The sequence below is a fragment of the Lycium barbarum genome, chromosome 10 (genome assembly GCF_019175385.1).
Source record: "Lycium barbarum isolate Lr01 chromosome 10, ASM1917538v2, whole genome shotgun sequence".
NCBI lineage: Eukaryota > Viridiplantae > Streptophyta > Magnoliopsida > Solanales > Solanaceae > Lycium > Lycium barbarum.
In genome coordinates, this window is record NC_083346.1 from 2875731 (window position 1) to 2902039 (window position 26309).

At 33.7% G+C, this 26309-nt stretch overlaps 2 protein-coding genes and 1 pseudogene across 3 annotated transcripts; 1 reads left to right on the top strand and 2 right to left on the bottom strand.

The window, feature by feature from the left end:
- Positions 1-788: 788 nt before the first annotated feature.
- LOC132613968 (protein RER1A-like) lies at positions 789-5339 on the bottom strand. Of its 2 annotated transcripts, none has more exons than XM_060328289.1 (4): positions 5103-5339; positions 4432-4909; positions 1308-1488; positions 789-1229 (listed from the first exon to the last, which is right to left on the bottom strand). In XM_060328289.1, the coding sequence occupies exons 2-4, from the start codon at positions 4851-4853 to the stop codon at positions 1134-1136; spliced, it is 699 nt and encodes a 232-aa protein (XP_060184272.1). In that variant the 5' UTR covers positions 4854-4909; positions 5103-5339; the 3' UTR covers positions 789-1133. The 2 variants fall into 2 exon arrangements, with proteins under 2 accessions (XP_060184272.1, XP_060184273.1); XM_060328290.1 differs by having other exon boundaries at positions 5038-5339.
- Positions 5340-10177: 4838 nt separating this feature from the next.
- On the top strand, positions 10178-20067 carry LOC132615283 (potassium channel SKOR-like; annotated as a pseudogene).
- A 758-nt stretch (positions 20068-20825) lies between these two features.
- LOC132613966 (protein SRC2-like) lies at positions 20826-21791 on the bottom strand. The gene has a single exon (XM_060328287.1). It carries the CDS (start codon positions 21789-21791, stop codon positions 21015-21017), a length of 777 nt encoding a protein of 258 aa, XP_060184270.1. The 3' UTR covers positions 20826-21014.
- Positions 21792-26309: the final 4518 nt, after the last annotated feature.

A 26309-nucleotide genomic window follows, 5' to 3' on the forward strand; every position in this document is an offset into this window, starting at 1 on the left:
GATTAAGAAAATAATTTGGTCAAAATACCTGCCCTCAAATTCTACTCAAAATACCTGCCCTTAAATTCTACTTCTTAACATCAGAAACATAGTTATCATACAAATAAACTTCAATTACCATAGATAATGCAAAGCAATGATTTCTTGGATAATATAGCACCAAATTTTGCAGCTTCATTTTGAAAAGCATCTTGTCCCAAGGCAGCAGGCCTCTTAGATCTTTCTACAATGATCCAGATTCACATAATCTCCTATAAAACAGATCCAAATCACGTGAAGTAATTGGAGCAAACCTAAAATTCAGATTTCCAGTTCAAATAGCCACCTGCATGGCAGCAGAAATCTAATAATATCATCACATCATATTGAGGAAGTCAAAGGGGAAAAACTCACTGCAATTTTTACAGTCACAGTCCCATAGTTAAATATTATAGATATAATACCCAAAAATATTATAGGAAATGTCTGCCTCGTCAAGCACATTACACACACATCTTAATTCATAATTTGATATGAGCACCTCATTTGATCAGCAACCAATCTCTGTCTTTCTAAAACGACAGCACAAATAGAAATTTGGCACTAGCTGGGAAAAGCAAGTAACACAAAAATGTGAGGTTGTCATATGTCTCTACTGGGGTCAGTTCCTTTAAAAGTCAGTAACCGTTGTAATAGCTATTTATATTGAAATGCAATTATAAACCCTGTTTTTATGATTTATGATATATAATGATTAAAAAAAAAAGGATTAGATAGTACATACATTCATATTCCAGCAGTTTCAGTAATTATGGGGAATAATTATAAAGACCGTGAAAACTACAATGTATCCATTTAACTATATTTACATGTAGCAATTCCATTATAGTTTCAACGTTGTTTTTTGATGAAATAAGCTGTTATATTCAAAAGCATCAAGCAGATGCAAAAAGCTTTACAAAGAAAAGGTTAAAAACTCCAGACACTGCAAAAAAACTAATAAGAGCTAGGAGTTTCAAAAATCAAGGCTGCTAAGCCACTGAGAGGGAGCCAATGAAATCTAAGAGGGGGATAACATCATTCACAGGGGATAGATTGCTCCAACTAAAAAGGATTTCTGCGTTGTTTTTTCCTATTTCCTACTCCATTTGGTCTTAAACAGAAATCAGTATTCCAGATGCTGCTGCCACATCCTGATGTCCTTTCACAGGTGCTGCTGCCACTTCCTGGTGTCCTTTTCCAGCCACTTTCTGTTACAAGAACAAAAGGAATGTTTTAAATACTCCCACTAAATAAAGGCTGGTCTAACTTAATGATGCTTTCATCACCTGCTCTTTAAGGGTAAATGGGTTGTATTTGTATCTCTTCGACTTGAAAATTACACCAACCATTTTATAGCCGTATACTAGACACCAGGCAATAAAAACGAGAGGCCAGCAACCTTCAACATCAACTACGGGAAAAAAAGTCATGGTAAATACCAGACAGAGATCTATTGATGCGGCATACCTGAAGAAAGTAGACAGAAGAGATTAGACATTTTATAACAACACCCAAGAGTCATAAGAAAGTAGCAGAAAGGAAAAATGGGTTTCCGTGGAAACATAAAGGTAAGATTAAAAAATGACTCTCCTCCTTTCGATTGTTGTGGTTCATGGCAAAAGGGCATCCCACTATAAGGTGTAGATCCACACTATCAAAAAACCATGCAATGCTTACTTTTATAAAAAATAAAAAATAAAAGAGCAATGTTTAACGCGTATAGCTCTTTATCCGGAGCGCTTTAGAAGTCACCGAGGACAGTCACTGCGTGCACTAAAGCTTTCGCGAGCAACAATAAAGGAAGAGAGATAGGGGGTGTACACGGATATGGCTTGACCTACAAAGGCGTGATTTTGCATCAACCAAAGCGTTGGCACACTATAACCGGAAAGGGCATGTGTGCCATCATCTGGTTTGGGGTTCTATACCGGTCCAGGGAAGCCAGAAACAGCCTCTCTACCACCCTAAGTTCTGTGTGTCTATGTACATTCTACCCTCCCCAAACCCCACTTGTGGGATTTCACTGGGTGTGTTGTTGTTGTTGTTACCAGTCCAGGGAAGACGGTTCTGTGGTGTTTGGCTGGAGGCATCCCTCTTCCCATGACCATTAAATGTGATGATGAACATGTGGCAGGATTGTAAATCAATATGCTTAATGTCATGTATTTGGGAAATCTACGATGAATATCTTTCAAAATTGTTGTATTTTTTTGTTCAATAAATCCTATGAAGTGGAGACTCTGTATGAATATGACTTGATTCATATGATGGTATGGTTTGATCAACTCTGAGCTATAATTAACATTTTTCCTTGTCAGCTTAGAAGACAACTTACAAGAATTTGTCTAAAAGATTATCTATTACTGATTTAGAACTACTTGGCAGCAAGTTTCCCATCATTTGTAAATACTCCCCCCATTACACCAATACACTTTTTTTTTATATTAATTACACCAATACACTTTCTTCAAAATGAGTACAATAAAGAAACAGTTAAGATTCTTTTCGAATGATTCAGCATGTGGCCTTTTCTAAGCCAGTTCAGAGCTGTAGCAACAATCAAACTGAAGCTGAAGCTGTTAGATTTGGTGTCAAGTGGGGCATTGATAGAGGATTTAACAGTTTTACTGTAGAAATGGACTCTATGGTAATCAATAATATGCTCAACAACAATGAGGTGAATAAGGAGGATCATTTATGACACTAAGGGTTCGTTTGGTGTGAAGGATAAGCAAAAATAGTCCCGGGATAAGATTTTAGTGCCTCCTTATCCCATGTTTGATTGGAATAAAAATCCGGGATAACTAATACCGGGATTAGTTATCCCGGGATAAGTTGTTTCCCAACCAAACGAGCCCTAAGTCTAGTATCAGGAATGCTACTGTCCAGTTTGTTCATTGCTACAGGGAAGCCAATATGGTAGCTGACCTCTTGGCAAAGCTTGCCTCTACTAGTGGAAATGAAACCTTATTCTCCTCTATGCATACTATGCCTCAAGAAGGAAAAGGTTTAATTCAACTAGATAAGTGGCACTTCCCACCATGAGAAGGAGATATGAGAAATGTAACTTCTTTGTAAGCTAACTTGTATAATTTTGCTTAGATTAGAGAAGGATGTTGTATAGGCTTATCCTTCCTCTTACTTGTACTTCTGTGAATGCATAGATTATTAGAGGTTTGGTCCATGTCCCCCTCTAGTATGTGTAACTTTTTTGGATTAATTAGACATGGTAGGGGTCAAGCCTAACCCCCCACACCTGTGGGATCACAACCATGGTGATGGCTTATTAAAAAAGAAAATGATTCAGCATGACAGATGTTGATTTAAACATTCCATCAAATCATTCACCCACAACTTGAAAGCAAAAATAATAATGTGACTGTTACAATGTCAGCTAACCGATACAAGTAGTTGTTTTTTTAAGGAGGCAACAGTATAAAACCCTGAATATATGGCCATGCTAAAATAAGCAAAGAAAACTATACCCACTGAACAAGAAGTAACTGGGCATGTTGTTATTGTTGCACACATGCTAGAATGTTTTAACGCGTTAATAAATTACTCTAAAACCTTAACAGGAAAGGGAAGAGACCAATGTGAAAACAACAATTAAAGCAAATTGAATAAATTATTACAACAACAACATACCCAGTGTAATCCCAAAACCAGGAGAGGCGGAGCCAGGATTTTGAAACTTGTGGGTTCAGGGTTTTAATTCTTTAAAGTTACTAGGTTCTAAATTAATAATTGTACATATTTGAAAAGAATTTAATACAAATATAAGGTTCGGATCAAAGTTACTGGGTTCAGCCGAACCCACCGCCCCACCGCCCCTGCCCCAGTGGCGGAGCTAGGAAATTTGTTAAGGGTGTTCGAATTCGTATAATCTATATATTAAGGGTGTTCAATATGTAATACATGTCTGTAATATATAATAATTTACATGTCTACAGTATAATTTTTCGGCGAAGGGTGTTCGGTTGAAACCTTGCTGCCACCAGGGGCGGATGCAGTAAGAGGCCAGGGTGTTCACCCGAACACCCTGGACAAAAAATTACAGTGTATATTTAGGGTAAATTTTCTTTGTTCATGTACATATATTAACTTTTGAACACCCTGAACATATATTACAGTGTATATATAGGTCCAATTATTTTTCCGAACACCCTGAGTGAAAATACTGGATCCGCCACTGGCTGCCACTGCCCTGTCCACAAGTGGGGTCTGGGGAGGATAGAGTGTACGCAGACTAGACCCTCGGCGCTCAGAATATAGCAATAACAAAGCAAGTCAGATGGGAAAAAAGGAAAATAGTGACAGCAACACAACAGCATGCTAAGCAATGCACAAAAGAGAGTAAATAATAGCAGAAATCAAATAGAAAAACAAGTGAGAGGAACAGAGTATTACCAGAAGTTAAACTCGGGAAGTTGACGAATGAGAGGACCTTTAATTGGCAAGACAGGTCCATCATCATCAGGATCAGGTAGTCCATGAGGGGACAGAAATTTACAGAGAATTCCAGAGAAGTGGAACAACACTAAATATGTGCCTGGGTAGAATCCTCGAACACAAACCCTAAGACCATAAAGGATAGCCAAGGCAGCAGTTACAATCCACCTATACAGGCCATAAGGACTGATTTTATCCAAAAAGTAATGCTGGTAAACACTTGAGATCCTGTAGTAAGGGTATGATACAATACTCCAAGTAACCCCAAGAGCATGAGTAATTGCCAAGTCCGCAGTATCAAAGTAACGCTGGAAAAGGGTTGACACAAGACTCCAAAGCATAGCAATCCAATGCTTCACATCATCAATAAGCTCCTCCATTAATAAACTCAACAATAATAGGGTCTCTCTCTGAAATTGAAATCGGATTATTTAACCTGTAGCCAGAAAAGAGGAGACAAGAATGTTTTTGGCCTTTGCATTCACATAATATAATATAATGACTTATGACCTCCTTTCCTTGAATCCTATTCTAATAAGGATAGGAGTACAAATCATATATTACCTTAATTACAATTATATACTATAAATTATAATTAGAAATTCAGGGGCGGAGCCATGGTGATGAACCTGCTTCCGCCAAAGGTGAATTCTGATTTTTGTCGATATATTACTTTGTTGAACTTCGTTGACCCAATTGAGAAGCTTAGCTCAATGGTCATAGGGCCTCAAGTTCCCATACTGGTCTTAGGCTCGATTCTTAGTCACTGTCATGTTTTCTCTCTTTTTGCTTCGAGTTCTGACCCTTATGAAGCCTTTTTGATGCTGTATAGAGTCTATGATGGGGTATAGTTTGGCCAGCCTGAAATTTGAGTTTAGGCCCTATGAAACCTTTCTGACTCTATATAGAGTTTATGATGGGGTATAGTTTGGGCCAGCTTGAAATTCGAATTTTTTAAATATTTGGTTTGGATGTTTGAATTATAAATTGGACTTAGAATTTTATTTTTAAAATTTATGGATTTCGGATTGGATATGAATTTTTGGAAGATTGAATTCTTTTGAAATTTGTGGTTCAAAATAAGTCTTGAATATTTATGTGACTGTAAATCATTTCATAAAGTGAATTTGTTTCCAAATTAGGAAAGAGGTCATTCATTTTGGTATGGACTAAAAAGGAAATAGATTCACATAAATTGAAGCAGAGGGGTACCTTTTATCTAGACCTACGTATATCATGTACCCAGTACTAATAAGTCTAATTTCTAAAGGTCCAATTGATTGGTACCTAAGGCCGTACCCATTAAAATATTAAATCTAATATACAATTCTCTATTAAATCAAATATAATATAGGGTTTTCTTACTTCTCGAGTCTCAAAAGTCTCACGTTAGTGTCACCCACGACAGAGTTCTTTGTTTTTTTTTTCCAGATGACTACTTAGATTTTATTTTGTTCATTTCCACTTTTCCAGAATGCTTTATTTGGTATGAATTTACTATGTTGGACATGACTTGGATTTGTTAATCCTAATTTGAACTGGAAAGCTTTTTTTACTGAGCAATTAAGATTTTAGATTTACTTCTGTGGAACTAACACATGAATTTCGTTCCTAATACGTTTGTCTTAGTCTCAAGAGTCAAATTCGAAAATTTGAAATATCCAAACCGAATAATCCGAAACCGAACTTAAAATATCCAATCCAATCCGAACTTATTTGAATTGCATTTGGATTGTAATTTCTTCAATCCGAAAATCGAATATCCAAACCGAAAATTTCATATCCAATCCGATGGCCCAAACGCCCACCCCTAATATAGACCATTGGGCTGCACTTAAATTCACCATTTTATGCCAGCTCTATTTGTATGTGCGAGCTTTTTGTAATGGATTCTACTGAGAATTTTTATAAAGTAATTAATTAACATGAAAAGAAAAAACAATAAAATTTCAAGCTGAAACACAAAATATGTTTGACCAATTTATGCGGCACAGTTCGAATTTCGTGATTTAAACAAGTCTTTTTTAACCGTAATTTTTTTAAGTATCTTTTAAATATTTTAAATTGTACTTTTATTCGTATATTCTCTACCTTTTTTCAAAATTATGAATAACATTTTGATTCTTATTATTTTGTTCCTCTTTCTCTCTCATTCATAAATCATACAGTATTAATTTCTTTCTCATTCAAGAATCTTGACGATTTTAAATGGTATATTATGATCGGAAGAGGCACTAAAGCGGAAGAAAAAGACATAAAAACTTCAAAATAAAGCAAAAACTAGCAAAGTGAAAGAAAAAAAAACACAAGAAATTTTAAGACTCAAAGGAGCATGGCAAATGTTAAACGGGACATGGCAAGGCAAGTTAAAATTAGTGGATTATAAGGTTAGTCCTGAACTTCTACCCCCCCCCCCCCCCCAAAACCCCCGCAATCATTTTTTAATTTTCGCGTGTTTAGTTCTTCATATTTCGAATCCCTTGACGAAAATCCTGCTTCCGCCACTGATTAGAATACTACAAATTTGTGAAAATAATGACAAAATCAAAACGATAATTAATTACTAAAATAGCCCATTATTTAACCTCTAGCTAGTGATGGCAAGCTTCACACAAATACTCTCTCCGTTCACTTTTACTTGTCACATTTTGTTTCTCGAGAATCAATTTAATTAATCTACGGAACTAAATTAAATTAGATTTATTTAAACTTTTAAAACTAAAATTTAGATATTCGAAAACTATACGAAGATCAATAGTTTAGCAGCTTGCCCCCAAACAAAACTTTTATTAGGGCCCCGAGACACATTTGAATTTGCACCGCGTAAAGCTTAGGTAAACTTATAGGAATAACTACCTTGTTATAGCTTCTTACCGTTCGTAGCTAACTGTATCTGAAATACACTCAGATACACTCAAAATACAAGGAGAAGAATCTAGGAAACATGTAAAAAGTAATGTGATTGACTGGGTTCAAACCTGGGTGGACAAGGGCAAAGCCACACCCAATAACCACTTCAGTCATAGTAGCTTGATGTGTTTTGGTAGCTATGAATGATAATTTACAAAATCACTGTAGCTACTAAATACAAATAAATTAAAAGATAGTTATTATTAATAATTACTTCTTAGAAGAAGCTACACTAAATAATTATTCCTCAGTTATATTTATACCAATAATGGTTTATAAAATATTTATACAATTAAATAACTAAATAAGTAATTACAGGTGAATTTCTTGATTGTATTGATTTGTAATTTGGTAAAATTGACCACTAACTAGCTTGCTATCATATGTTAAAATTACAAAAACAACAACAATAACAACATACCAAATGTAATCTCACAAGTAGGAATTAGAGAGGATGAGATATAGGATTAGAGGGGATGAGATATAGGTTAAAATTCACTGATAATAAGATAAAATTTATTATTTCAGTCTATATAACTTAAATAATAATTTACTCCTACCCTATTTTTTGTCTAGATTTGAGTTTCTATGTCAAACTAATCTTTGGTTCAAAACATACGCAACCAATTTAACTTAACCGAACATAGCAAATTACGTACTACTCTATAAGTCTATTCTAGGTTACCATATTGAATTTGACTTGAAAAGTTATATGTAATACAGGACGATTTAATCATATAATGTTAAAAAGGTATAAATATTAGCTATAGAACTTAAGCTCTCAAATAATATACTACATAAAGATTTTTTCGTGTAAAATGGTTTAGAATAAAACTACAAAATCTACCTAAAACTGCACTTGTCGTCCAACGTCTACTTTGACTTTTGAAAGTGAAATGGACAAAATTTTGGAAAAGCTACGCATGATAAGATTTGAATTAAGAATTAACAGAATTCCTTATCTATTTGTTGAAGGGGACACAAATTCGAATTAATCAAGCCTCAAATCAGATATAGTAAACCGGATGAGAAGCAAAAAACTCAACATTTCCGTTAAACAAGAGAGAAGCTAGAGCCTTTAGAGGTCATTGTTATGATGTAACAGTGATATGTGTATACATTAAATTTGAATGTACCAAAAGAAATATATTAAATTTAAGTTGGACATTTTGAGGCATGTTAGCGCATAAACGATAAAAACACAGTAATTAATATGGTTCGGATCAATGTGATTCTAGTCCACGGAGAACGGCCGGCACTTTTAAAGTAAGTTACAAGAAGAAATATACTTAGGTTCTATGTTCTGTTCTCCTTAATAAATTCTAGCTAGCATGTATTTATACTACTAGGTCTAATCCTTTCCTAGAAAGGAGCTAAATCCCAATGACACTCGAAAACCAACAAAGAAGAAAGTTTCCTTTTATTTCTTTCTGCTTTTGAGTAGGAATTGACTTGTATATCTTCTTAACTTCACAGTCTCCACCTTGAGATGAATTTCAAGCTTCCATATGAACACCATTCAGTCCAATGTCTCTAAGCCTACGTGAGCTAACTCCGTGTAGGAAATAAGTGACACTAACCGAAACCTTGTACATACTAGCAGTTCTACCTTGCCCTGCCGTTCTCCATCCTGACTCATCAGTCGATGAAAGTTCCTGCCAAATTCATACAATGACTGAACTTGACAAGAGGAACCACCTTGGTCAACATATCCGCTGCGCTGTCCTTTGTGTCAACCTTTAAGACCTTGACTGTGCCTTGTTCAACAACATCACGAATAAAATGGAATCTAATATCAATGTGTTTGTGCGATCATGAAATCTCTGATTTTTATCAAATGAATAGCACTTAGCTATCACATTTTAGAGTTGGTTCGCGTTGAAACCTGCTCAATTCTGACACCAAACCTTTCAACCATATAGCCTCCTTTACTGCTTCTGCTGCTGCCATATACTCAGCTTCTGTTGTGGACAAAACAATTATAGACTGGAGAGTTGCCTTCCAACTTATGACACTACCTGCAAGAGTAAAGATATAGCCCATTGTTGATCTCCTTCTATCAAGATCACTTGCAAAATCAGAATCCACATAACCAAGGGCCGAGAAGCCTTTATTTCTCATCCTACGAAAACTTAGACCAACATTCGAAGAACCTTTAAGATATCTCAATATCCACTTAATTTCTTCTCAATGTGTCTTACCCGGATTAGACATGAATCGACTTATCACCCTCACTGCTTGAGCAATATCAGGCCGAGTGCAAACCATAACATACATAATGCTACCAACTGCACTAGAATAAGGAACTTTTGACATGTACTCCGCCTCTTCCTTTGATTGCGGTGCCATCAAAGAAGAAAGTCTGAAATGTTGCGCTAATGGTAAAGTAACGAGTTTACATTTATTCATGCCAAACCTCTGAATTACCTTCTCAATATACTTCTTCAAGGAGAGATGTACCTCACCGTTCTTCCTGTGAATCTCCATTCCATGATGGAGTAGTATTATATTCTTTTGTTCTTCCAATGATTTGAGGGAGTACTATTAAGTATTTATTTTCTCTGCTAGATTTTTTTTACATTGTTGTTTTGTTTTTATATTAGTTTGATTTGTTTTATTATTGATCTGTCAGTTAAATTTTTGTGCTTTTGCCGATTTTACATTGTTGTATTTTTTTCGTTTCACTACTCCAGCAAAAGTTTATGAAATTAAATATGTTTCGATTTCTTCTACCCTTTATCGAAATTAATATCATGTACCAATTCTTTTTTTCTTATTTTTGTCCGTTTTTAGGATGAAGACCTCAAGGAGCTTCGTTATCTTGCGAAAAATCAACTGCAGGAGTAAAAAATTGTTGAAAGGCGGAAGAGACAAGGTAGTTCTTGAGGTTCTTGATGTAATGTTGTAATCACAAAAAAGTTACAAAGGAAATTCCTAATCTGTTGTATTCTTTTGCAGTAATTTATGTACAAAAGCTGAAGAAGAATTTTATCTTTAAGATATCCGATTCCCTATCTTTGCTTTTCTTAATCATTTTCTAAATATGCAAAGATAGGAGTCAGCAAAGAAAATAACAGAGAAGGAAGACAAAATGTGGAGTTGTAGAAATGAAAGGAGGTAAAATCTACTTATTTCTACCCCTTAATTTACGGTAATTCTTTTTTCGAAAAACTGTCACTCTTTGAACAACTAAAATCATTTTATTTACACTTAGGCCTTTTAATTTGATAGTACGTATATTTTGCTGAAATAAGCTATAATATTGTATGCATATGCGTAAGAAATTTATTCTATTTTATCTCGAGTAAATTTATAACGGTAGCACTTTCACATAAAAGAATTTGACATTTTTCTAAAAAACGAGCATGTGGAGAATTAAGAAGGAAAAATGAAAAACAGATAAAAAAAAAAAGAAGGAAAAGGATAGTAATAAATATAGAAGAGATTCTTACGATTTAATTTAGTGAATTTGGATTATATTTATTCGGTTTTGATTTTTTTTCCTTTCATTCTTCTTTTATTGTTGTTATTAGTTTAGAATGAAAAATAGAGAAATATAAAAGTAAGTGTCAGAAATAAATTACACCAAAATGTTAAAGTTGATCCGTCTAGATCTGAAGTCTAAAATAGTTTTTAAGTAGGAAAAAAAGTCAAATATACCCCTGAACTTTGTGAAAATGTCTAGATATACCCTCCGTTTAAAGTTTGGCTCATATATGCCCCTGCCGTCCAACTTTTAGCACATATATACCCTTGTGGCCGTTAGTTGCATTGCTGGATTTTCCCAACCCTTATTATTTATATTTTTTAAAATCTGAAATTGCCACATTGGCATTTTATTTTCCACACGACATTTAAATTTTTAAATCCCCGCCCCCACTCCCGCTCCTTCTTCCAATAACCCATCCACAAATAACCCGACATCGCCGGGTGAACCACTGTTTTTCCGCTCCTTCACCACATCACCGGCCAACAAGTTTCAGCCATAAACAACAACCATTGACGGCCTATTCTCCATCACGACCTGAAACCTCCATTGACACCGTCAAAATTAATAAAACGAAGTCATCCATTTTCTTCTCCGATTATCACGATTGATCGACACCGGTGCAACGCAACACAGTGGATTCATCTCCACAAGAGACCAAAAAAGAAACTCAAGAAAATAAATTAGAATCTCAAATAATCAAATCCCTCAAGGCCGAAGAACAAGAAGGGGATACTAGCTGCTTGATCTTTCCCACCATAGTCTAGAGCTCTTATTAATTTTTTACTAGGCAGTTACGCCTTGGAAGAAAGGAACATTTTGATAAGGAGGAAAAAAAAAAAAAAAACAAGAACAAGGACGATGGGTTGGTCGGGTTATTTGTGGATGGGTACTGGAAGAAAGAGGAGCGGCGGGCCGGGGTGGGGGGGGGGGTTGTTAAATCATAAATGGGAGGGGTTTTAAAATTTAAATGTCATGTGGAAAATAAAATTCCATGTGGAAATTTCGGATTTATAAAAAAAAAATTTAAGGGTTGGAAAAATCCACCAATGCAACTAACAGCCACAAGGGTATATATGTGCTAAAAGTTGGACGGCAGGGGCGTAAATGAGCCAAACTTTAAACGAATGGTATATCTAGATATTTTTACAAAATTTAGGGGTATATTTGGCCCTTTTCCCTTTTAAGTAAGCAAATGTTTATAAAATTTACTTATACGAAATACTTTTTCATTTATCTATTCTTAAAAGATCTGCGGATGAAAACCCAGTTCACCTAAGTCTACTTCTAATAAAAGATATGATAACTTTTATTTGATATAATATTAATTATTATATGCATATACATAAAAAATTTAATCTATTCTATCTCGAGTAAATTTATAATGATATCAATTATATCCCTTATATATTAATGTTGTGGTTGTACCGCGCGATGAAAAAGTGATTTTAAGTGGATCTTAATTAGTAATTATTGAAGAGATAGCTAGTATAGTACTAACAAAGTTGGCCTAGTAATTATTCGACATGCATATAGCCAGTATCTAAGAATATAGTAGGTAATTTTTCTTTCATATGTCGAAACTTTGATGAATAGAGTTAATTTGTGCTTGTAAGAGTTAACAAATAATCGATTAAATAAATTGACCTAAAAATCACTATCTTTAAGAATATTATCTGCATGCTACTTGCGGTGCAATGACAAGGGCGGATCTAGGGCCCACCGAGGGTGTTCATCCGAATATCCTTGATAAAAAATTACACCGTATATATAAGATACTGTTTATTTTTTATTTTTTATGCACATATATAATTTTTGAATACCTTGAACACAAGATAAGAGGTTGATTAAGTGGTTTAGGTATTCAATATACACCTTGAGGTTTCAAGTTCAAATCCTAGTCATTACATTTTTATTTTTCGAATTTCCTCAGTAAAAATCCTAGATTCGCCATTAACGACTAATGACATTGGATATGATCGAAACTGTAAAGGAAAAAAGAGAGAGAGAGAGAATAAAAATGAAAACGCGATAATGCCTAAGTACATTAATCATCAATTTTCTTTTGGCACTAGTCACATGCTGGAGGCAGAATTTCCATTTTTGAAAACGGATTTAGGGGCTCTTAGTTTTATTTAAGGTGTACTTTTTTTCTTACTTTTGAAAATACAAATTAATTGGAGTCTCTTACAAATTTGAGCAAAAATCAAAACCATAACAAATGAAGTGTTGTAAAATAAATATATATGAATGTCCATATAACTTAGGTTTTTCACATGCCCTAAATAAGAATAGGTACATGTACATTTGGTGGCATGTATGAAATGAAGAAAATGAAGCAACATAAGTTTGATTTTAATTCTTGGTGTTGTCATTGATGACTTCATCAAGAGATTTACCATTTCTATAAATGGATGGTTAAGTTCTCAATTTGAGACATCAACAAGAAGTGAAATACAATCTCTCCCTCTTTTTTACAAAGTTATTAGTTTGCTTCTCTTATTTATTTCCAATTATATAGTTTTATAACATGAAGATTTTTTTTCGTCCATTTTTATTTTATACCATTATGATCTAAGAAATAAGGTACTCCGCTTATAAAGATCTTTAAGAAATGATCTCCACTTAATAAAATCCGTTGGACAAAACTTTTGTTACCTATTGGGCACATTAGTACAGTGACATGCACTTTATTACTATTAATTCCATTATATTGCGCGCCTTTTCATAACAAGCTTCGCGTGTTTTAAACTCTATGCACGTTCAAGATTGTTTTGGGGAAATGAACAAACAAATCTCAATGCACGTGGTATGGCGTGTACATGGATCGGATTGATTCGAATTTTTCAAATATCAAACCAAACTAATTGCATCGGGTTTTTAAATTTATAAACCAAATCAAACCAACAAAATTCGGATTTTTTAAGTTCGGGTTTTCTCGGTTTTTTCGGATTGCTCGGGTTTTTCTTCATACTAAACATATAACTTGTACTTCAAATATTTCTTTAGTCATAGTAAGATATGACTATCTAATTAAGATACGTTTTAAAAAAATAACACAAAATGTGAGATGAGAGATGACATTATCCTAAAAATATTCTACAAAAAAAATAAAATGAAATCGCATAAAATAAAATGATCATAATCTAAAAGTACTAAGTCATGTTATAATAAATCCTGCTAATTTATAAGGCATATAGAAATTAATCATAATCTAAAAGTACTAAGTCATGTTAAAATAAATAAGGCTAATACTTACTAATTACATGGCTAAATATTAAAGAAAAAAATAAAATTAAATTATATATTTTCACTATCTAAACCTTAAAACTAAATAATAGATATCCAAAATTATTATCATTTCTAATGTTAGAATTGAATTTCTTTTGTTACCATTAGTATTGATTTAATTTTTTGTTGGGTTTTATTTGAGTTACTAACATTTATGGGCTATAAAACTTATTGACCGTTCAAAATTCTAAATCCAAGCTTGATTTAATATGTTAAAAGACAAAAAACTATGAAAAAGTTTAAGAAATATTTATAAATAACATTATAAATAGATTTTTTTATGTATAAAATATTTATTAAACTTTATATATGTAATGTCGGATTGGTTCGGTTCCATTTGATTTTTTTTTAATTAAAACCAAATCAAACCAAATCACTGGTCGTATTTTTTTTTGGTTTGATTCGGATTTTCGATTTGGGTGGTTCGTCGGTTTTCTTTATACACGCTACAGGTGGTACAGGATGTGGGAAAATTTTATCCTTATATGGTCAATATATTCATCATTTTTCACACCAATGGAGTTTGCCTTCTTCAATGGATTACCAAGGAAACTATTTCTCTTAGACATTTGTGGTCAAATAGTATTTCTTGTGGATATAGTCCTCCAATTCTTTGTTTCATATAGAGATAGTCAGACTTACAAGATGGTGTACAAACGAACCCCTATCGCTCTTCGGTCAGTCTCCTTAATTTTCCTTCCCTCCCACTAATCAATTTGCAACAAAAAGATTATCATTGCTTTTGTTGTTTAGGTGAAATTTCTTTGGTTTAATTTCAGGTACTTAAAATCTCATTTCATTATGGATTTTCTCAGTTGCATGCCCAGGGATGTGATTTATAAGGTACCTCGTTCATTTCTTATGACAGTTTTTGACTTGATATGGAGTTTAAGGTGCCGACCTTTTTTGGCGTATTATTTTAGTGGTAGTGAAAGAAAATATAAATGTAATGGTTGAGATGTTAATAAATTTGAATGACTAAACAAATTTTGATTGATGAATGTTTAAACTGTATAGAATAATCTTGTTAGTGGAATGACGTCAAACATTTAGGAAGATCCCAAAAAGGAAAGAATGTCACATACATACGGAGGGAGTTGTGTTCTTACAATAGCTCCCTCTTTACAAAGCTGCTTTAATTTGTTGCATGATCATTGTGTTTCTGATTTTTGACTGATTTAGAAAGCATTCAGTCTTTAACTTAATTTGAGCTTCTTACAAGCATTCAGGATTTTTAAAACTTGTAGTCTAAAACATGACATAGCCAGTTAAAAATCATCTCATTAAGAGCAAAATGTGAAGTTTAAAGTTGAATTGCTTTTGAATATAGAAAGAAGTCTCATTCTTTTCGAGACAGACTAAAAAGGAAAGAGTATCACCTAAATTGCTACTGATGGAGTAATATGTGGTTTCCCACCAAGATTCCTTAAGAAAATGAAAGTACTATGGTCGAAGCATGTTGAATTAACAGTTGTTCTGTCCATTTCTGCCTCTTTTTGAATTTGCAGTGGTTTTGTACATACTTCTTAGCTCTTTTAACCAATCTGAGCAATTTGAATTAATCAGGCTGTTGGCAACAAAGAGGTAGTGAGATACCTCTTATGGATTCGGTTGAGCAGGGCACACAGAATTACTTACTTTTTCCAGAAGATGGAGAAAGATATTCGGACCAATTACCTTTTCACGAGGATTGTTAAACTTATCACTGTAGAACTATACTGCACGCATACAGCAGCCTGCACCTTCTACTATTTGGCGACTGCGCTGTCTGAACAGCACGAAGGTTACACATGGATTGGTAGTTTGAAATTGGGATATTACAGTTATTCAAACTTTAGAGATATTGATCTTTGGACTCGATACGTTACTTCAATTTATTTTGCCATTGCGACCAACTGTTGCTAAGTTTATTCCCCTTTCATTTCAAGTGCTCGTCTTTAAGGTCCCCTTCATAATCTTTTCAATTTTTTATAGACTTTCTGTAGCAATTTCATCTTACTAATAGTTTGAGAAATATTAATATTTTACAGGTTATGGAGATATACATGCAGTCAATTTGAGGGAAATGATATTTGTCATGATTTACGTCTCTTTTGATATGATTCTAAGTGCTTATTTGATCGGTAACATGACAGCTCTAATTGTGAAAGGATCAAAAACTGAACGATACAGGGATAAAATGACAGACCTATTGAAATATATGAACAGAAATAGACTCGGAAGGGACATCCGTAGTCAAATAAAAGGTCACTTGTGATTACAATATGAAAGCTCTTACAAATATGCAGCTGTTCTCCAAGACATTCCAATCTCAATCCGCACCAAGGTAAATATATGAAAGAAAAATATTTGATATAAGAAAATGTGCAATTCACTTCTTAATGAATAAGCTTGAGGGTATCTGGGAATTACTATGTTATATTTAGTTCTTCTGTTGCTTATTTCTTTTTTCTGTGTTCGTCATTTCACTATTCTTTAGTTTTGGAAAAAAAAAAAAAACATGAACCGGTTTCTTCTCCACTTGTAAGAATCTTTAGTGTTGCATCTTTTATGGTGATATTTTCCTTTTACTACCTATGCATATTAAAGTCAATTAATGATTCCCGAACAAATGCATCCAACTTTTTTGCAGATCTCCCAGAATTTATATCAATCTTACATAGAAAATGTTCCTCTTTTTAAGGGATGTTCCTTGGAATTCATAAGTCAAGTTGTAAGTAATTTCTTTTGGGATTATTTATTCGCTGGACATTCGTAGTAAATATGCCCTTCGAAATGCAATGCTTCTTCACAGCTTTCTGTTTGCTTTTGAAGAGAACTGGCTAAGCGCATATTACTGATTTTGGATACTGTGAACTTTTGCAGGTAACTCGAGTAAACGAAGAATTTTTCCTCCCTGGAGAAGTGATAATGGAACAAGGGAATGTAGTAGACCAGCTTTATTTTGTCTGTCATGGTGTCCTGGTATGATCTTCTACAATCAATTACACCTGCTCGGATCTTTATGTTTTCCTAATAAGGCAACACTCATTGTATATTTTTTTTCAAATCCAGGAGGAGACTGGTATAGCGAAGGACAGATCAGAAGAGACAGTGTCACTTCTTGAGCCTAACAGCTCATTCGGAGACATTTCCATCGTTTGCAACATTCCTCAGCTATATACAGTTGGTGTTTGTGAACTACGCAGGCTCTTACGTATCGATAAGCAGTCATTTTCCAATATCTTAGAGATTAATTTTCATGATGGAAGAAGAATCGTCAGCAATTTACTACAGGCAAGGGAAATGAGACTCAACTTTTTTACTTCAAAGTTAGAAGCCGTTTTCTTTCACTCATATAACTATCTAGTTTACTTCATCAATAAGAGGTCCAATTTACTTACTATAGTACAATACTCAGTTGACATTCATAAAAAGCATCGAGTGAATTTTCAGTTCATCCCCTCCCATGCCATCTACTCGTTTTTCCCATCTTAGTATGAGTAGCATAAGAAAATAGCAAGGACTTTCAGAAATGAATTTCTTTTGCACTAGTTATGGATTGTGGATTCGATGAGTCTAAATAGTATTAAATGACAGGGAAAAGAATCTAATCTCCGTGTGAAGCAACTAGAGTCAGGATATTGCACTCCATATCGGAAAGCATGAGGCAGAGCTTGCTCTGAAAGTAAATAGTGCAGCGTATCATGGTGATTTGCACCAGCTGAAGAGTCTAATTCGAGCTGGAGCTGATCCGAACAAGAAAGATTATGATGGAAGATCCCCTCTGGTATGAGTTTATTTAAATGAAACATATACAAAACAGATGATTCTAAAAGAATACTGAAGTTCGAAGACTGCAAATTTCTCCTAATCAATGTTTGTTGTTTAACATCATCTTGCAGCATCAAGAGGCTGTGAAGACATAACTCTTTATCTTATCCGAGAAGGTGTTGATATCAATGATCCAGGTAAATTTCTCAAATGCGTCTGCTTCACCTGCAATTATCCTTTGTTCGTGCAAATAATTAATGTTATTATTTACCATATAGATAAATTTGGCAACACTCCCCCTGCTTGAAGCAATAAAGGGTGGACATGATCGCGTTGCTTCATTACTTGTTAAGGAAGGGGCCTTATTGAACATTGAAAATGCTGGTAGCTTCTTGTGTATGGTAATAGCAAAAGGGGATTCAGATTTGTTGCGAAAGCTATTGTCCAATGGTGTTGATCCGAACACCAAAGACTATGATCAGCGAATGGCACTTCATGTAGCTGCTTCTCAAGGGCAATATCCAATGGCAAAGTTTCTTTTGGGAGCTGGTGCTTCTGTTTTCTCAAAAGACAGGTACCATTTTAATCTTTATTGCTATCTTATTGATTTAATTTCCCTGGAAGAGTACACAATCCTATATTAGAGCATGCCACCTTTTGCGAGCACAATTTTTTTCATGAGGTTTTCGTGTAGTTTCCAAATATGTAACTTTTTTACAAAATTTTGAAGAATCTGTACCCGAGTTCATAGTCAAAATTCAGTGTTTTTGATCCTCGTACTGCGAACCCCTTCACATAATTGGGACAGAGGGAGTATCATGGATGACCTTGGTTGGATAGTAGTTAGTCAATCGGAATTCAAGCTTAAGTGCCTTGTTTTGTGCAAGTCTGCAAGACCATCTAATCATGGTTCATATGACTTAGGAAAATTGATTTCACCTCGGGCTTGGTTTAGTTTCTTTCCCTCATTTTTCATTTACGGGCTTATTGAAGTGCATGAAACATTGGTACCTAATGATGATGCCAGTTGAGCTTAAACGGAGAAACATGGTCAGTATGTGAGGATTCATGTAGCCAACCTCAACTTGTTTGAGACTGCATTGTTGTTATTGTTTAAACATCATGGTAGCTCTTGTTTTGAAATTCAACATTGTGCGAGCAGTATCGTGCACGTCTACTAAATATTTGTTGAATCTTTGTCATGTTTCAGATGGGGAAATACTCCAGTTGATGAAGCTAGAGTAAGTGGAAACAAGCAAATGATCAGTCCTCTGGAAGAAGCAAAATCTGCTCAATTATCTGAGTTCCCTGATGTTCCACATGAGATCTCAGGTATTGCTTGAACGACCCTGTCATCTCGCAAGATAACTGTAAACTCTTCTTTGAAGGACTTAATCTGAGCATTCAACCGTAAACCTCATAAATTCCTTCACATTCATAAATTATATACTTCTAACAATTCTCAATGTAATAATGGTCTACTCAGTATAGCAGTTTTAATGTCCCTAACACGTAAAACTCTGTGTAATAACAGAAAAACTGCGTCCGAGGAAATGTACTGTGTTTCCTTTCCATCCATGGGAGTCCAAAGATGTGAGAAAGCATGGTGTTGTCCTGTGGTTACCTCAGACGATTGAGGAGCTCATTACAACAGTGTCAGAACAACTCGATTTCCCATTAGGTTCTTGTAAATTATCAGAAGCTGCTGGTAAAATTCTTGATGTAGATATGATTGTTGATGGTCAAAAATTGTACTTGATCAATGAATTAACTTGAGTTTTCCTTTTCCTTTAGGTAATTCTTGTTGTATCTTGTAGATTTGGGTGTGTGTAAATATTGTTCCACTAAAATGAATTAAATTGCTCGGACTCTTTAAAAGTATTGACCAACGTGTGTCGGATTATTAAAAGTATTGCAGTTTTGGAGGATCCAATATGGTGCGACAATGTCTTTGGAAAGTCCGAGCAACATAGTCTACAAAAAGGTTTTTTAGAAGTGAGTATCTAACTTTTTAGGGTGATCATGTGGTAACAGCAGAAATCATTCTTCCACAGCAATTTAAGCTTCAACTTTGTTGTATATTTTGCTTCATTAGTTGAAATCTGAAAAAGTCATTTTCTCCTATTCAAATTGTAAAAGGCCAAGAGATCCTATTTCCTCGATACTAATATCATTCTCAGTATAAAATGATTATTTGAAACATGTTCTTTATATTCTTTAGTTTATATTTTGTTACTCAATATGTGCTTTAATAATTTTATGTTATTATTTACTACTAAATAATCAGGGATATACATGCAACGCACGTGTCGAGAACTAGTGTAGTTAAAAGCCTAAAACACCCTAAAAAAATGAATAAATGTCATGAAACAGACATGTGGATCTTAGGGCTTAACCCACGTTCCTATATAGTAGTAGAAACATTCACGTGTCTGCAGACTCAGTTAAAGTTAGATATATGTCTCCAGTGGTTATATGCAAGTAGTTTACGTATAAGGGGTGTTCATTTATTTAGTCTTCAAGGGCTATGCCTATGCCTAATTCTTAGATCAATATGTCCAATAAACTAAATATACACTTGCACCATTACCTGAGATGGAGACTCATGGAGTAAATCAGATTCTGTTGGCATGTTGTTTTGGAAACATCAAAGCGAGAGAGAGGGGTAACCCGATGCACAAAGTATCCCGCCGTTAGCAGGGTTCGAGAAGGGCCGTGTTAGCAGACTGCTTCCACGGCAACCTATACGTCACACGGAAACATCAAAGCGCAATTCAATAAATCAAAATAGCAACCTGATAGTTGTAAGGTCAAACTCTTGTATGAAAAATCGCTCCACGAGAATTGAATTAAATTAAATTAAAATAAAACAAGGAGGCTTAGGAAGTAAAAGTATATTGAAGTTAGAACATCCAAGCAAGAAGTAACCAGCGACTCTGCAATACCAAGATCTGAACATAAAAAAATCTCCAAAATCTACCGAAGTTCCCAAGCTTATTTTATCTCTAAAGATTAAAAAACATAGAAAATTTACGAACTTCGAAAATTAATCTAAAAATCAAAGCCACCACCCATCTCATCCATAGCATCCTCGTACCCATCACCATGAGCATATCTCTCCAACATCCAAAACCATATCACCGATCAACAAACCGTTAAGCAAACCCATTCCTCCAAAATTGTTATTCCTCTTAGGCGGTTGCACTGGTGGATATCCAGGCTGTACGGGTGGATACCCGTACCCTGGTTGTTGTGGCGGATATCCATAACCCGGTGCACCAGCTTGCGGTGGGTATCCAGCTGGTGGATACCCAGCTTGATGAGCTGGGGGATATCCGTATCCTGGATGTTGCTCATTATAAGCCACTCCAGGATATGAATTACCATGCATTGGTGCAGGATAAGCTGTGACAGGCTCATGATATACATCTCTTTTTTGCTCAGGTGCTGTAAATTTTTCTCCAAACTCGTAAGAGAATTTTAAAGTACCCTTTGGTTTTCCGCTTTCTGTTATAACTGGATACTCAACGAACCTCTCAGTTGTGCCATCAGAAGTGGACTGATTAAACAGGTCATTAATAGGACCAGAGACTTCATCAATTTCTCTGTCACCTAAAGTGCGTTCAGATTTGAGACAAATGATTACGTAAAGCCCTGGTTTTGTAAGGGAAGATTCATCAAGAGTGAATTTCATTGAGTGATTCCACTTGGGGTTTGTGCCACTGTTCTTGTCGATGAAGGTTTTTTGCTTATGGGCGGCTATGGTATAGTAGCTGGGGATGGAGACTTCTGCATAAACATCCATTTTTGAGAAAGTGTTGACATTCTTGATGTTCTCCGCAGAGATGATTTTGATGTCTAATGGACGTAATTCCATTGTGATGATTGAGGTAGTTGTTATGGAATGAAAAAAAAAAAACTGGAGAGAAAATTGAAGAAAGAATAAACTATAGTTATTTGTATTGATTCTTGTATTGAAACAATAAAATATTATATCATCTATTTATAGAGATTAAAGAGAACAAAATAAAAAGGAAATATATTATTTCATACTAGCTAGAAGGACACTAAATATTATAACACCTAGATTTAGAAGGAAACTAATATTCTGGAATATTCCTAGCAAAAAAGGAAGTAAATATATATTATATTTATAGCACGAAGCTTTTAGAAATGTTGATTGAACTTTTTACCCTTCATTAAAAGACTTTACTATAGACAAAATTGTCATATACTATTTAGCTCAAATTATTATTTAATTATATTTGTAATATTTCACCGATAAAATTCCTTCATGGAATTGATTTCACGGCTAAGTCCATATGGACCACGCAACAGTTACCATAAATGGAAACGGATTCTATTATATTTTACAAATTTCCTTTCAAAATAATCCTCTGAAATTCACCTAATTTAAATCATTAGACAAAAAAGGGAAAACGACAACACCGATTAATCAGCAACTAATTAAACCACAAAATCTTTGCCACGGTAATTTGTTCTCCCCTATATTCTTTCATTACTAATATTTAGGTTTAGGATTCTTATGACACGTTTTCCTTATTTAGATTTAGGATTCTCTTATACCAATTAATATTAATTACTTATATTATGTCGTTTCTTTATATAGGTTTATAATTTTTTTTAGGGTTTATGACCCTTTTACCATAACTGGATAGCAGGCTATAAAGGAAAAATTATAAATTTAGGATTCAATAATCGATATAACATTGACGGGGTAAACATGTTTATGATCATTTTATGTAAATTTTCTAAACCTTTAATTTGTTCTTGAAATTATGTGATAATAAATGTTCAATGTATTTTAATGATAATTGCAAATTGAAAGCTTGTTTGTTGTGATATCTATTTACAATGTCTCATATATATTATCAAATTAAAATTGAATTATTTAAAAAATTTATACAGATTATTTGGATCGTTGAATTTCCTCACAGAAAATCAGTTGATTTTTTCAATTAAATGCATGTTGCTATTTGGCCCTCAATTTTATGATACATAGTTATTATAAATTTTTGACACGAAGTCTTGATAGTATGACAATTTTCCACATTATTGATCATTTGAGGTAAACTTTCTAACCTTTAATTTGTTCTTGAAGTTACATGAAAATTACAATAATATTGAAGTCGCATATTACGTCAATAATTACATTGATTTTTTCAAATAAATGTATGTTGCAACCATTTGGTCGTGAATTCTTATTTTACATAGTTATTCTTAATTTTTGACATGAACTTTTGATAGTAAGACGATTTTTCATATTATTTCGACATGAACTCTTGATAGTATGACGATTGACAAGGGTAAACATGCTTGTGATCATCCTAGATAAACTTTCTAACCTTTAGTTTATCCTAGATAAACTTTCTAACCTTTATTTTATTCCTTAGCCATGAATAGTTTAAGCCAATTTTCCACATTATTTTGACATGAACTCTTGATAGTATGACAATTGACGGGGTAAATATGCTTGTGATCATCTGAGGTAAGCCTTCTAATCTTTAGTTTGTTCTGGAATTAATGTAATTGTTTTCTTGATGATAATTGCAAATTGAAAGATTGTCCTTTGTGATCTTTATTATAATGTCTCATACATATTATCAATTTGGGGTTGACTTATTTAAAAAAATTGTATGTATCATTGGATCCCTCATGAAAAATTGCAATAATTTTGAAGTCGCATATTACGTCAATAATTACATTGATTTTGTCAATTAAATTATTTCATTAATAAACACAGCTTACACGTGCAATGCACCATATAATATATTAAAAGTACGAAACACCTTAACATAGAAAAAAACCAGTTATATTGTCCTTGAAAATTTTCAAACTTTTGGTAGGATCGTGAATTATACTTTTCAAACTTTTGGAAGGCTTAACAAATTGATCCATTGGTGGCTATATATAACCTTCCGAATTAGATTTCAAATGCCACCCTTGGTTGTCGAGTCCTCTGTATTTCCAGTAAGGACACTTGATAATCTTGAGATCGGAAGTATAACTATTGAATCACTATGTTTGCATAAGTTTGTCACATATTTTTTTACTTTCTTCGGGGTTTTTTTTCAAGCAATAATTATACGCAAATTTCAAGTAGTGAATATTCAGTTCGTAGATTATGTTACTTCAAATTAATACAAGTTTATTGTAGATACACCTATTGAGTCGAAAGTGCTAATATGATTCGAATTATGGTTTTCATAGCATTCTGATTATGTGTTCGTCTGAAACTTTTAGATTATTAGTTACCCGCTTATATGTTAAGGGCCATGAGTTCTGGCCGAAATGAAAATCCGAAGTATTAACTTATGAAATTAAATTAACTAATGTAACATAAAAGTTGAATATATTGACTAATGATCGATTGGCCGTCTTTTTCTTCATTGAGTTAGCTATCTTGCATTTTTATTTAATAACTTAATATAATATGTATATGATTCTTTAATAATTTTTTACTCATTGAGAGAGTGGCAAAAAATTACAGTGTATATATAAGGTAAATTTTTTGTGTTTATGTGCATATATTAACTTTTGAACACGCTGAATAAATTATATTTAGCTTTTTTTTTTCCGAACACCCATAATGAAAATCCTGGATCCGCCACCGATTGAGAGAGGGGGCGTAAAAACTAGTATATATAATAAAACTAAGCATAGACAATCTTATGTGACACCTCTCTATGACCTCCATTAGCATTTTTTTTTCTGCATTTTCTCTTAACAAAAAATTGTTTTTTACTAGTCTTTATGTATCTTTGTAACAACATTAAATGACTCAATAATAATACTCCACTTTTCCATTTAATTTTTTCCAACACCTCAAAATTTAAAGTAATTACCGGCCCTTCTTAGTGGATAACAACCGTTTCCACTTTTCATGAATTTTACCTTGGGAGACAGAGGAGCTACAGGACAGGTTCAAAATCTTTTAATCCAATCATGCTTATTTTACCCTACATTTAATAGAAGATGAACAAAACATTTCTTTAATGTACTTTGTTTGATCCTCTTTTCCATGTTCAGGGATATGTGGAACTTTTAGATTAGTTTATTTATGTTGTCACTTGTCAAGCAGATTTATGGGGAGAAAGTGCTCATTAGTCAGGTAGAATTTTTGGCAAAATTGCGGATAATTAAGTGCACTTAAACATTTTACTTGATAATCTAACTTTGGTATATGAATAGTATTCTCAATTTGATCGGATTAATTTGTTGGTTGTACGTCTTATTAGCGGGTTGATTTCTCATCACTCAACTAATAGTCTTTATCTCATAAAGTCACCTTTCTTTTTTATTTCAATGTTTTTTTTTTACAAAGAAAATAACTTTCTGAAAAAAAATTATTAATTGAGTGACCATTCGAGAAATCAACTCTTTCGTTAAGTGATTTTTTATTAAAGTAGATTGGTTCCATGGTTATTTGGGCATTTTTATTTCGTAGTTCGATACTCCATTAATTATCATACTATCTAACTTTTCTCGACCTTGGTAGCCAGATCCAAAAGGAAAGAAGTTCCTTTTTTACTGATTATTTATCTATTAGTTTTACTTTATTCAATTGTTATTCATTTTATTGAGATATAATCATTTTTTGCCTTAGTCTTATTTAATTGATATGAAATAATGGTAGCTTAATTCTTCATGCTTGCTCGGTATTAGATTTCGTGTTTCTCTGTATTGCTTTTCCTTTTTACTTCAAATTTTGGGAGAGTACGAGTTTAAGCTTCTTCTTTTTTTCTTTTTTCTTTTCATTTGACTATCATATTGTTTTGAGAGTTGATAATTTTCGTACAGTTGATGGAGTAGTTTGAATCCTTTTTGTCATATACCTTAACTGCTCCTACATGCGTTAGGGAGGAAACATAAACTTGGTGCCGTTAATAGAGTAATCCATGTCTTTAAAAAAAAAAAAATTATGTTTCCACTATTTTATTGGGTAAGTTTATGGCAATTTCTTTTGAATTTTTGCAAAACCAAACGAAATTCAACTTCTGCAAAATTTGGATATTCGAACAAAATTGTGATTTTGCAAAAGAAGAGACATCTTTTAGGCTGAATTTGATTCTATATATTGTTTAAGAGGCAAAAGATATCGTAATACATTCGGTTAAGATAGTTATTCTTAACAGATATAGGATTTTGACAAAGCTAGAATTTTGGTAGCTCCTCCAATATTTATTTCAAAAGTTTTTTTAATAGACATTCTAAAAGCTACTTTTACTAGAAGTATTTCCAGTTGTAATAGTAATATGGTGGGAAGACAAACTCGCAAGGACCTACCTTGCCCCCCAACAATACTTTTATTAGGGCTCCGAGACACATTTGAATTTGCGTCGCGTAAAATTTATTAACGGGAAAGCGCTCTCTA

Coding starts and splice junctions, on each gene's coding strand:
- LOC132613966 (XM_060328287.1), bottom strand. CDS start 21,791: ATGGAATTACGTCCATTAGACATCAAAATCATCTCTGCGGAGAACATC.
- LOC132613968 (XM_060328289.1), bottom strand. CDS start 4,853: ATGGAGGAGCTTATTGATGATGTGAAGCATTGGATTGCTATGCTTTGG. Junction 1,489..4,431: donor CTTCCCGAGTTTAACTTCTG/GTAATACTCTGT, acceptor TACTTTCTTCAG/GTATGCCGCATCAATAGATC. Junction 1,230..1,307: donor CATTTACCCTTAAAGAGCAG/GTGATGAAAGCA, acceptor TTCTTGTAACAG/AAAGTGGCTGGAAAAGGACA.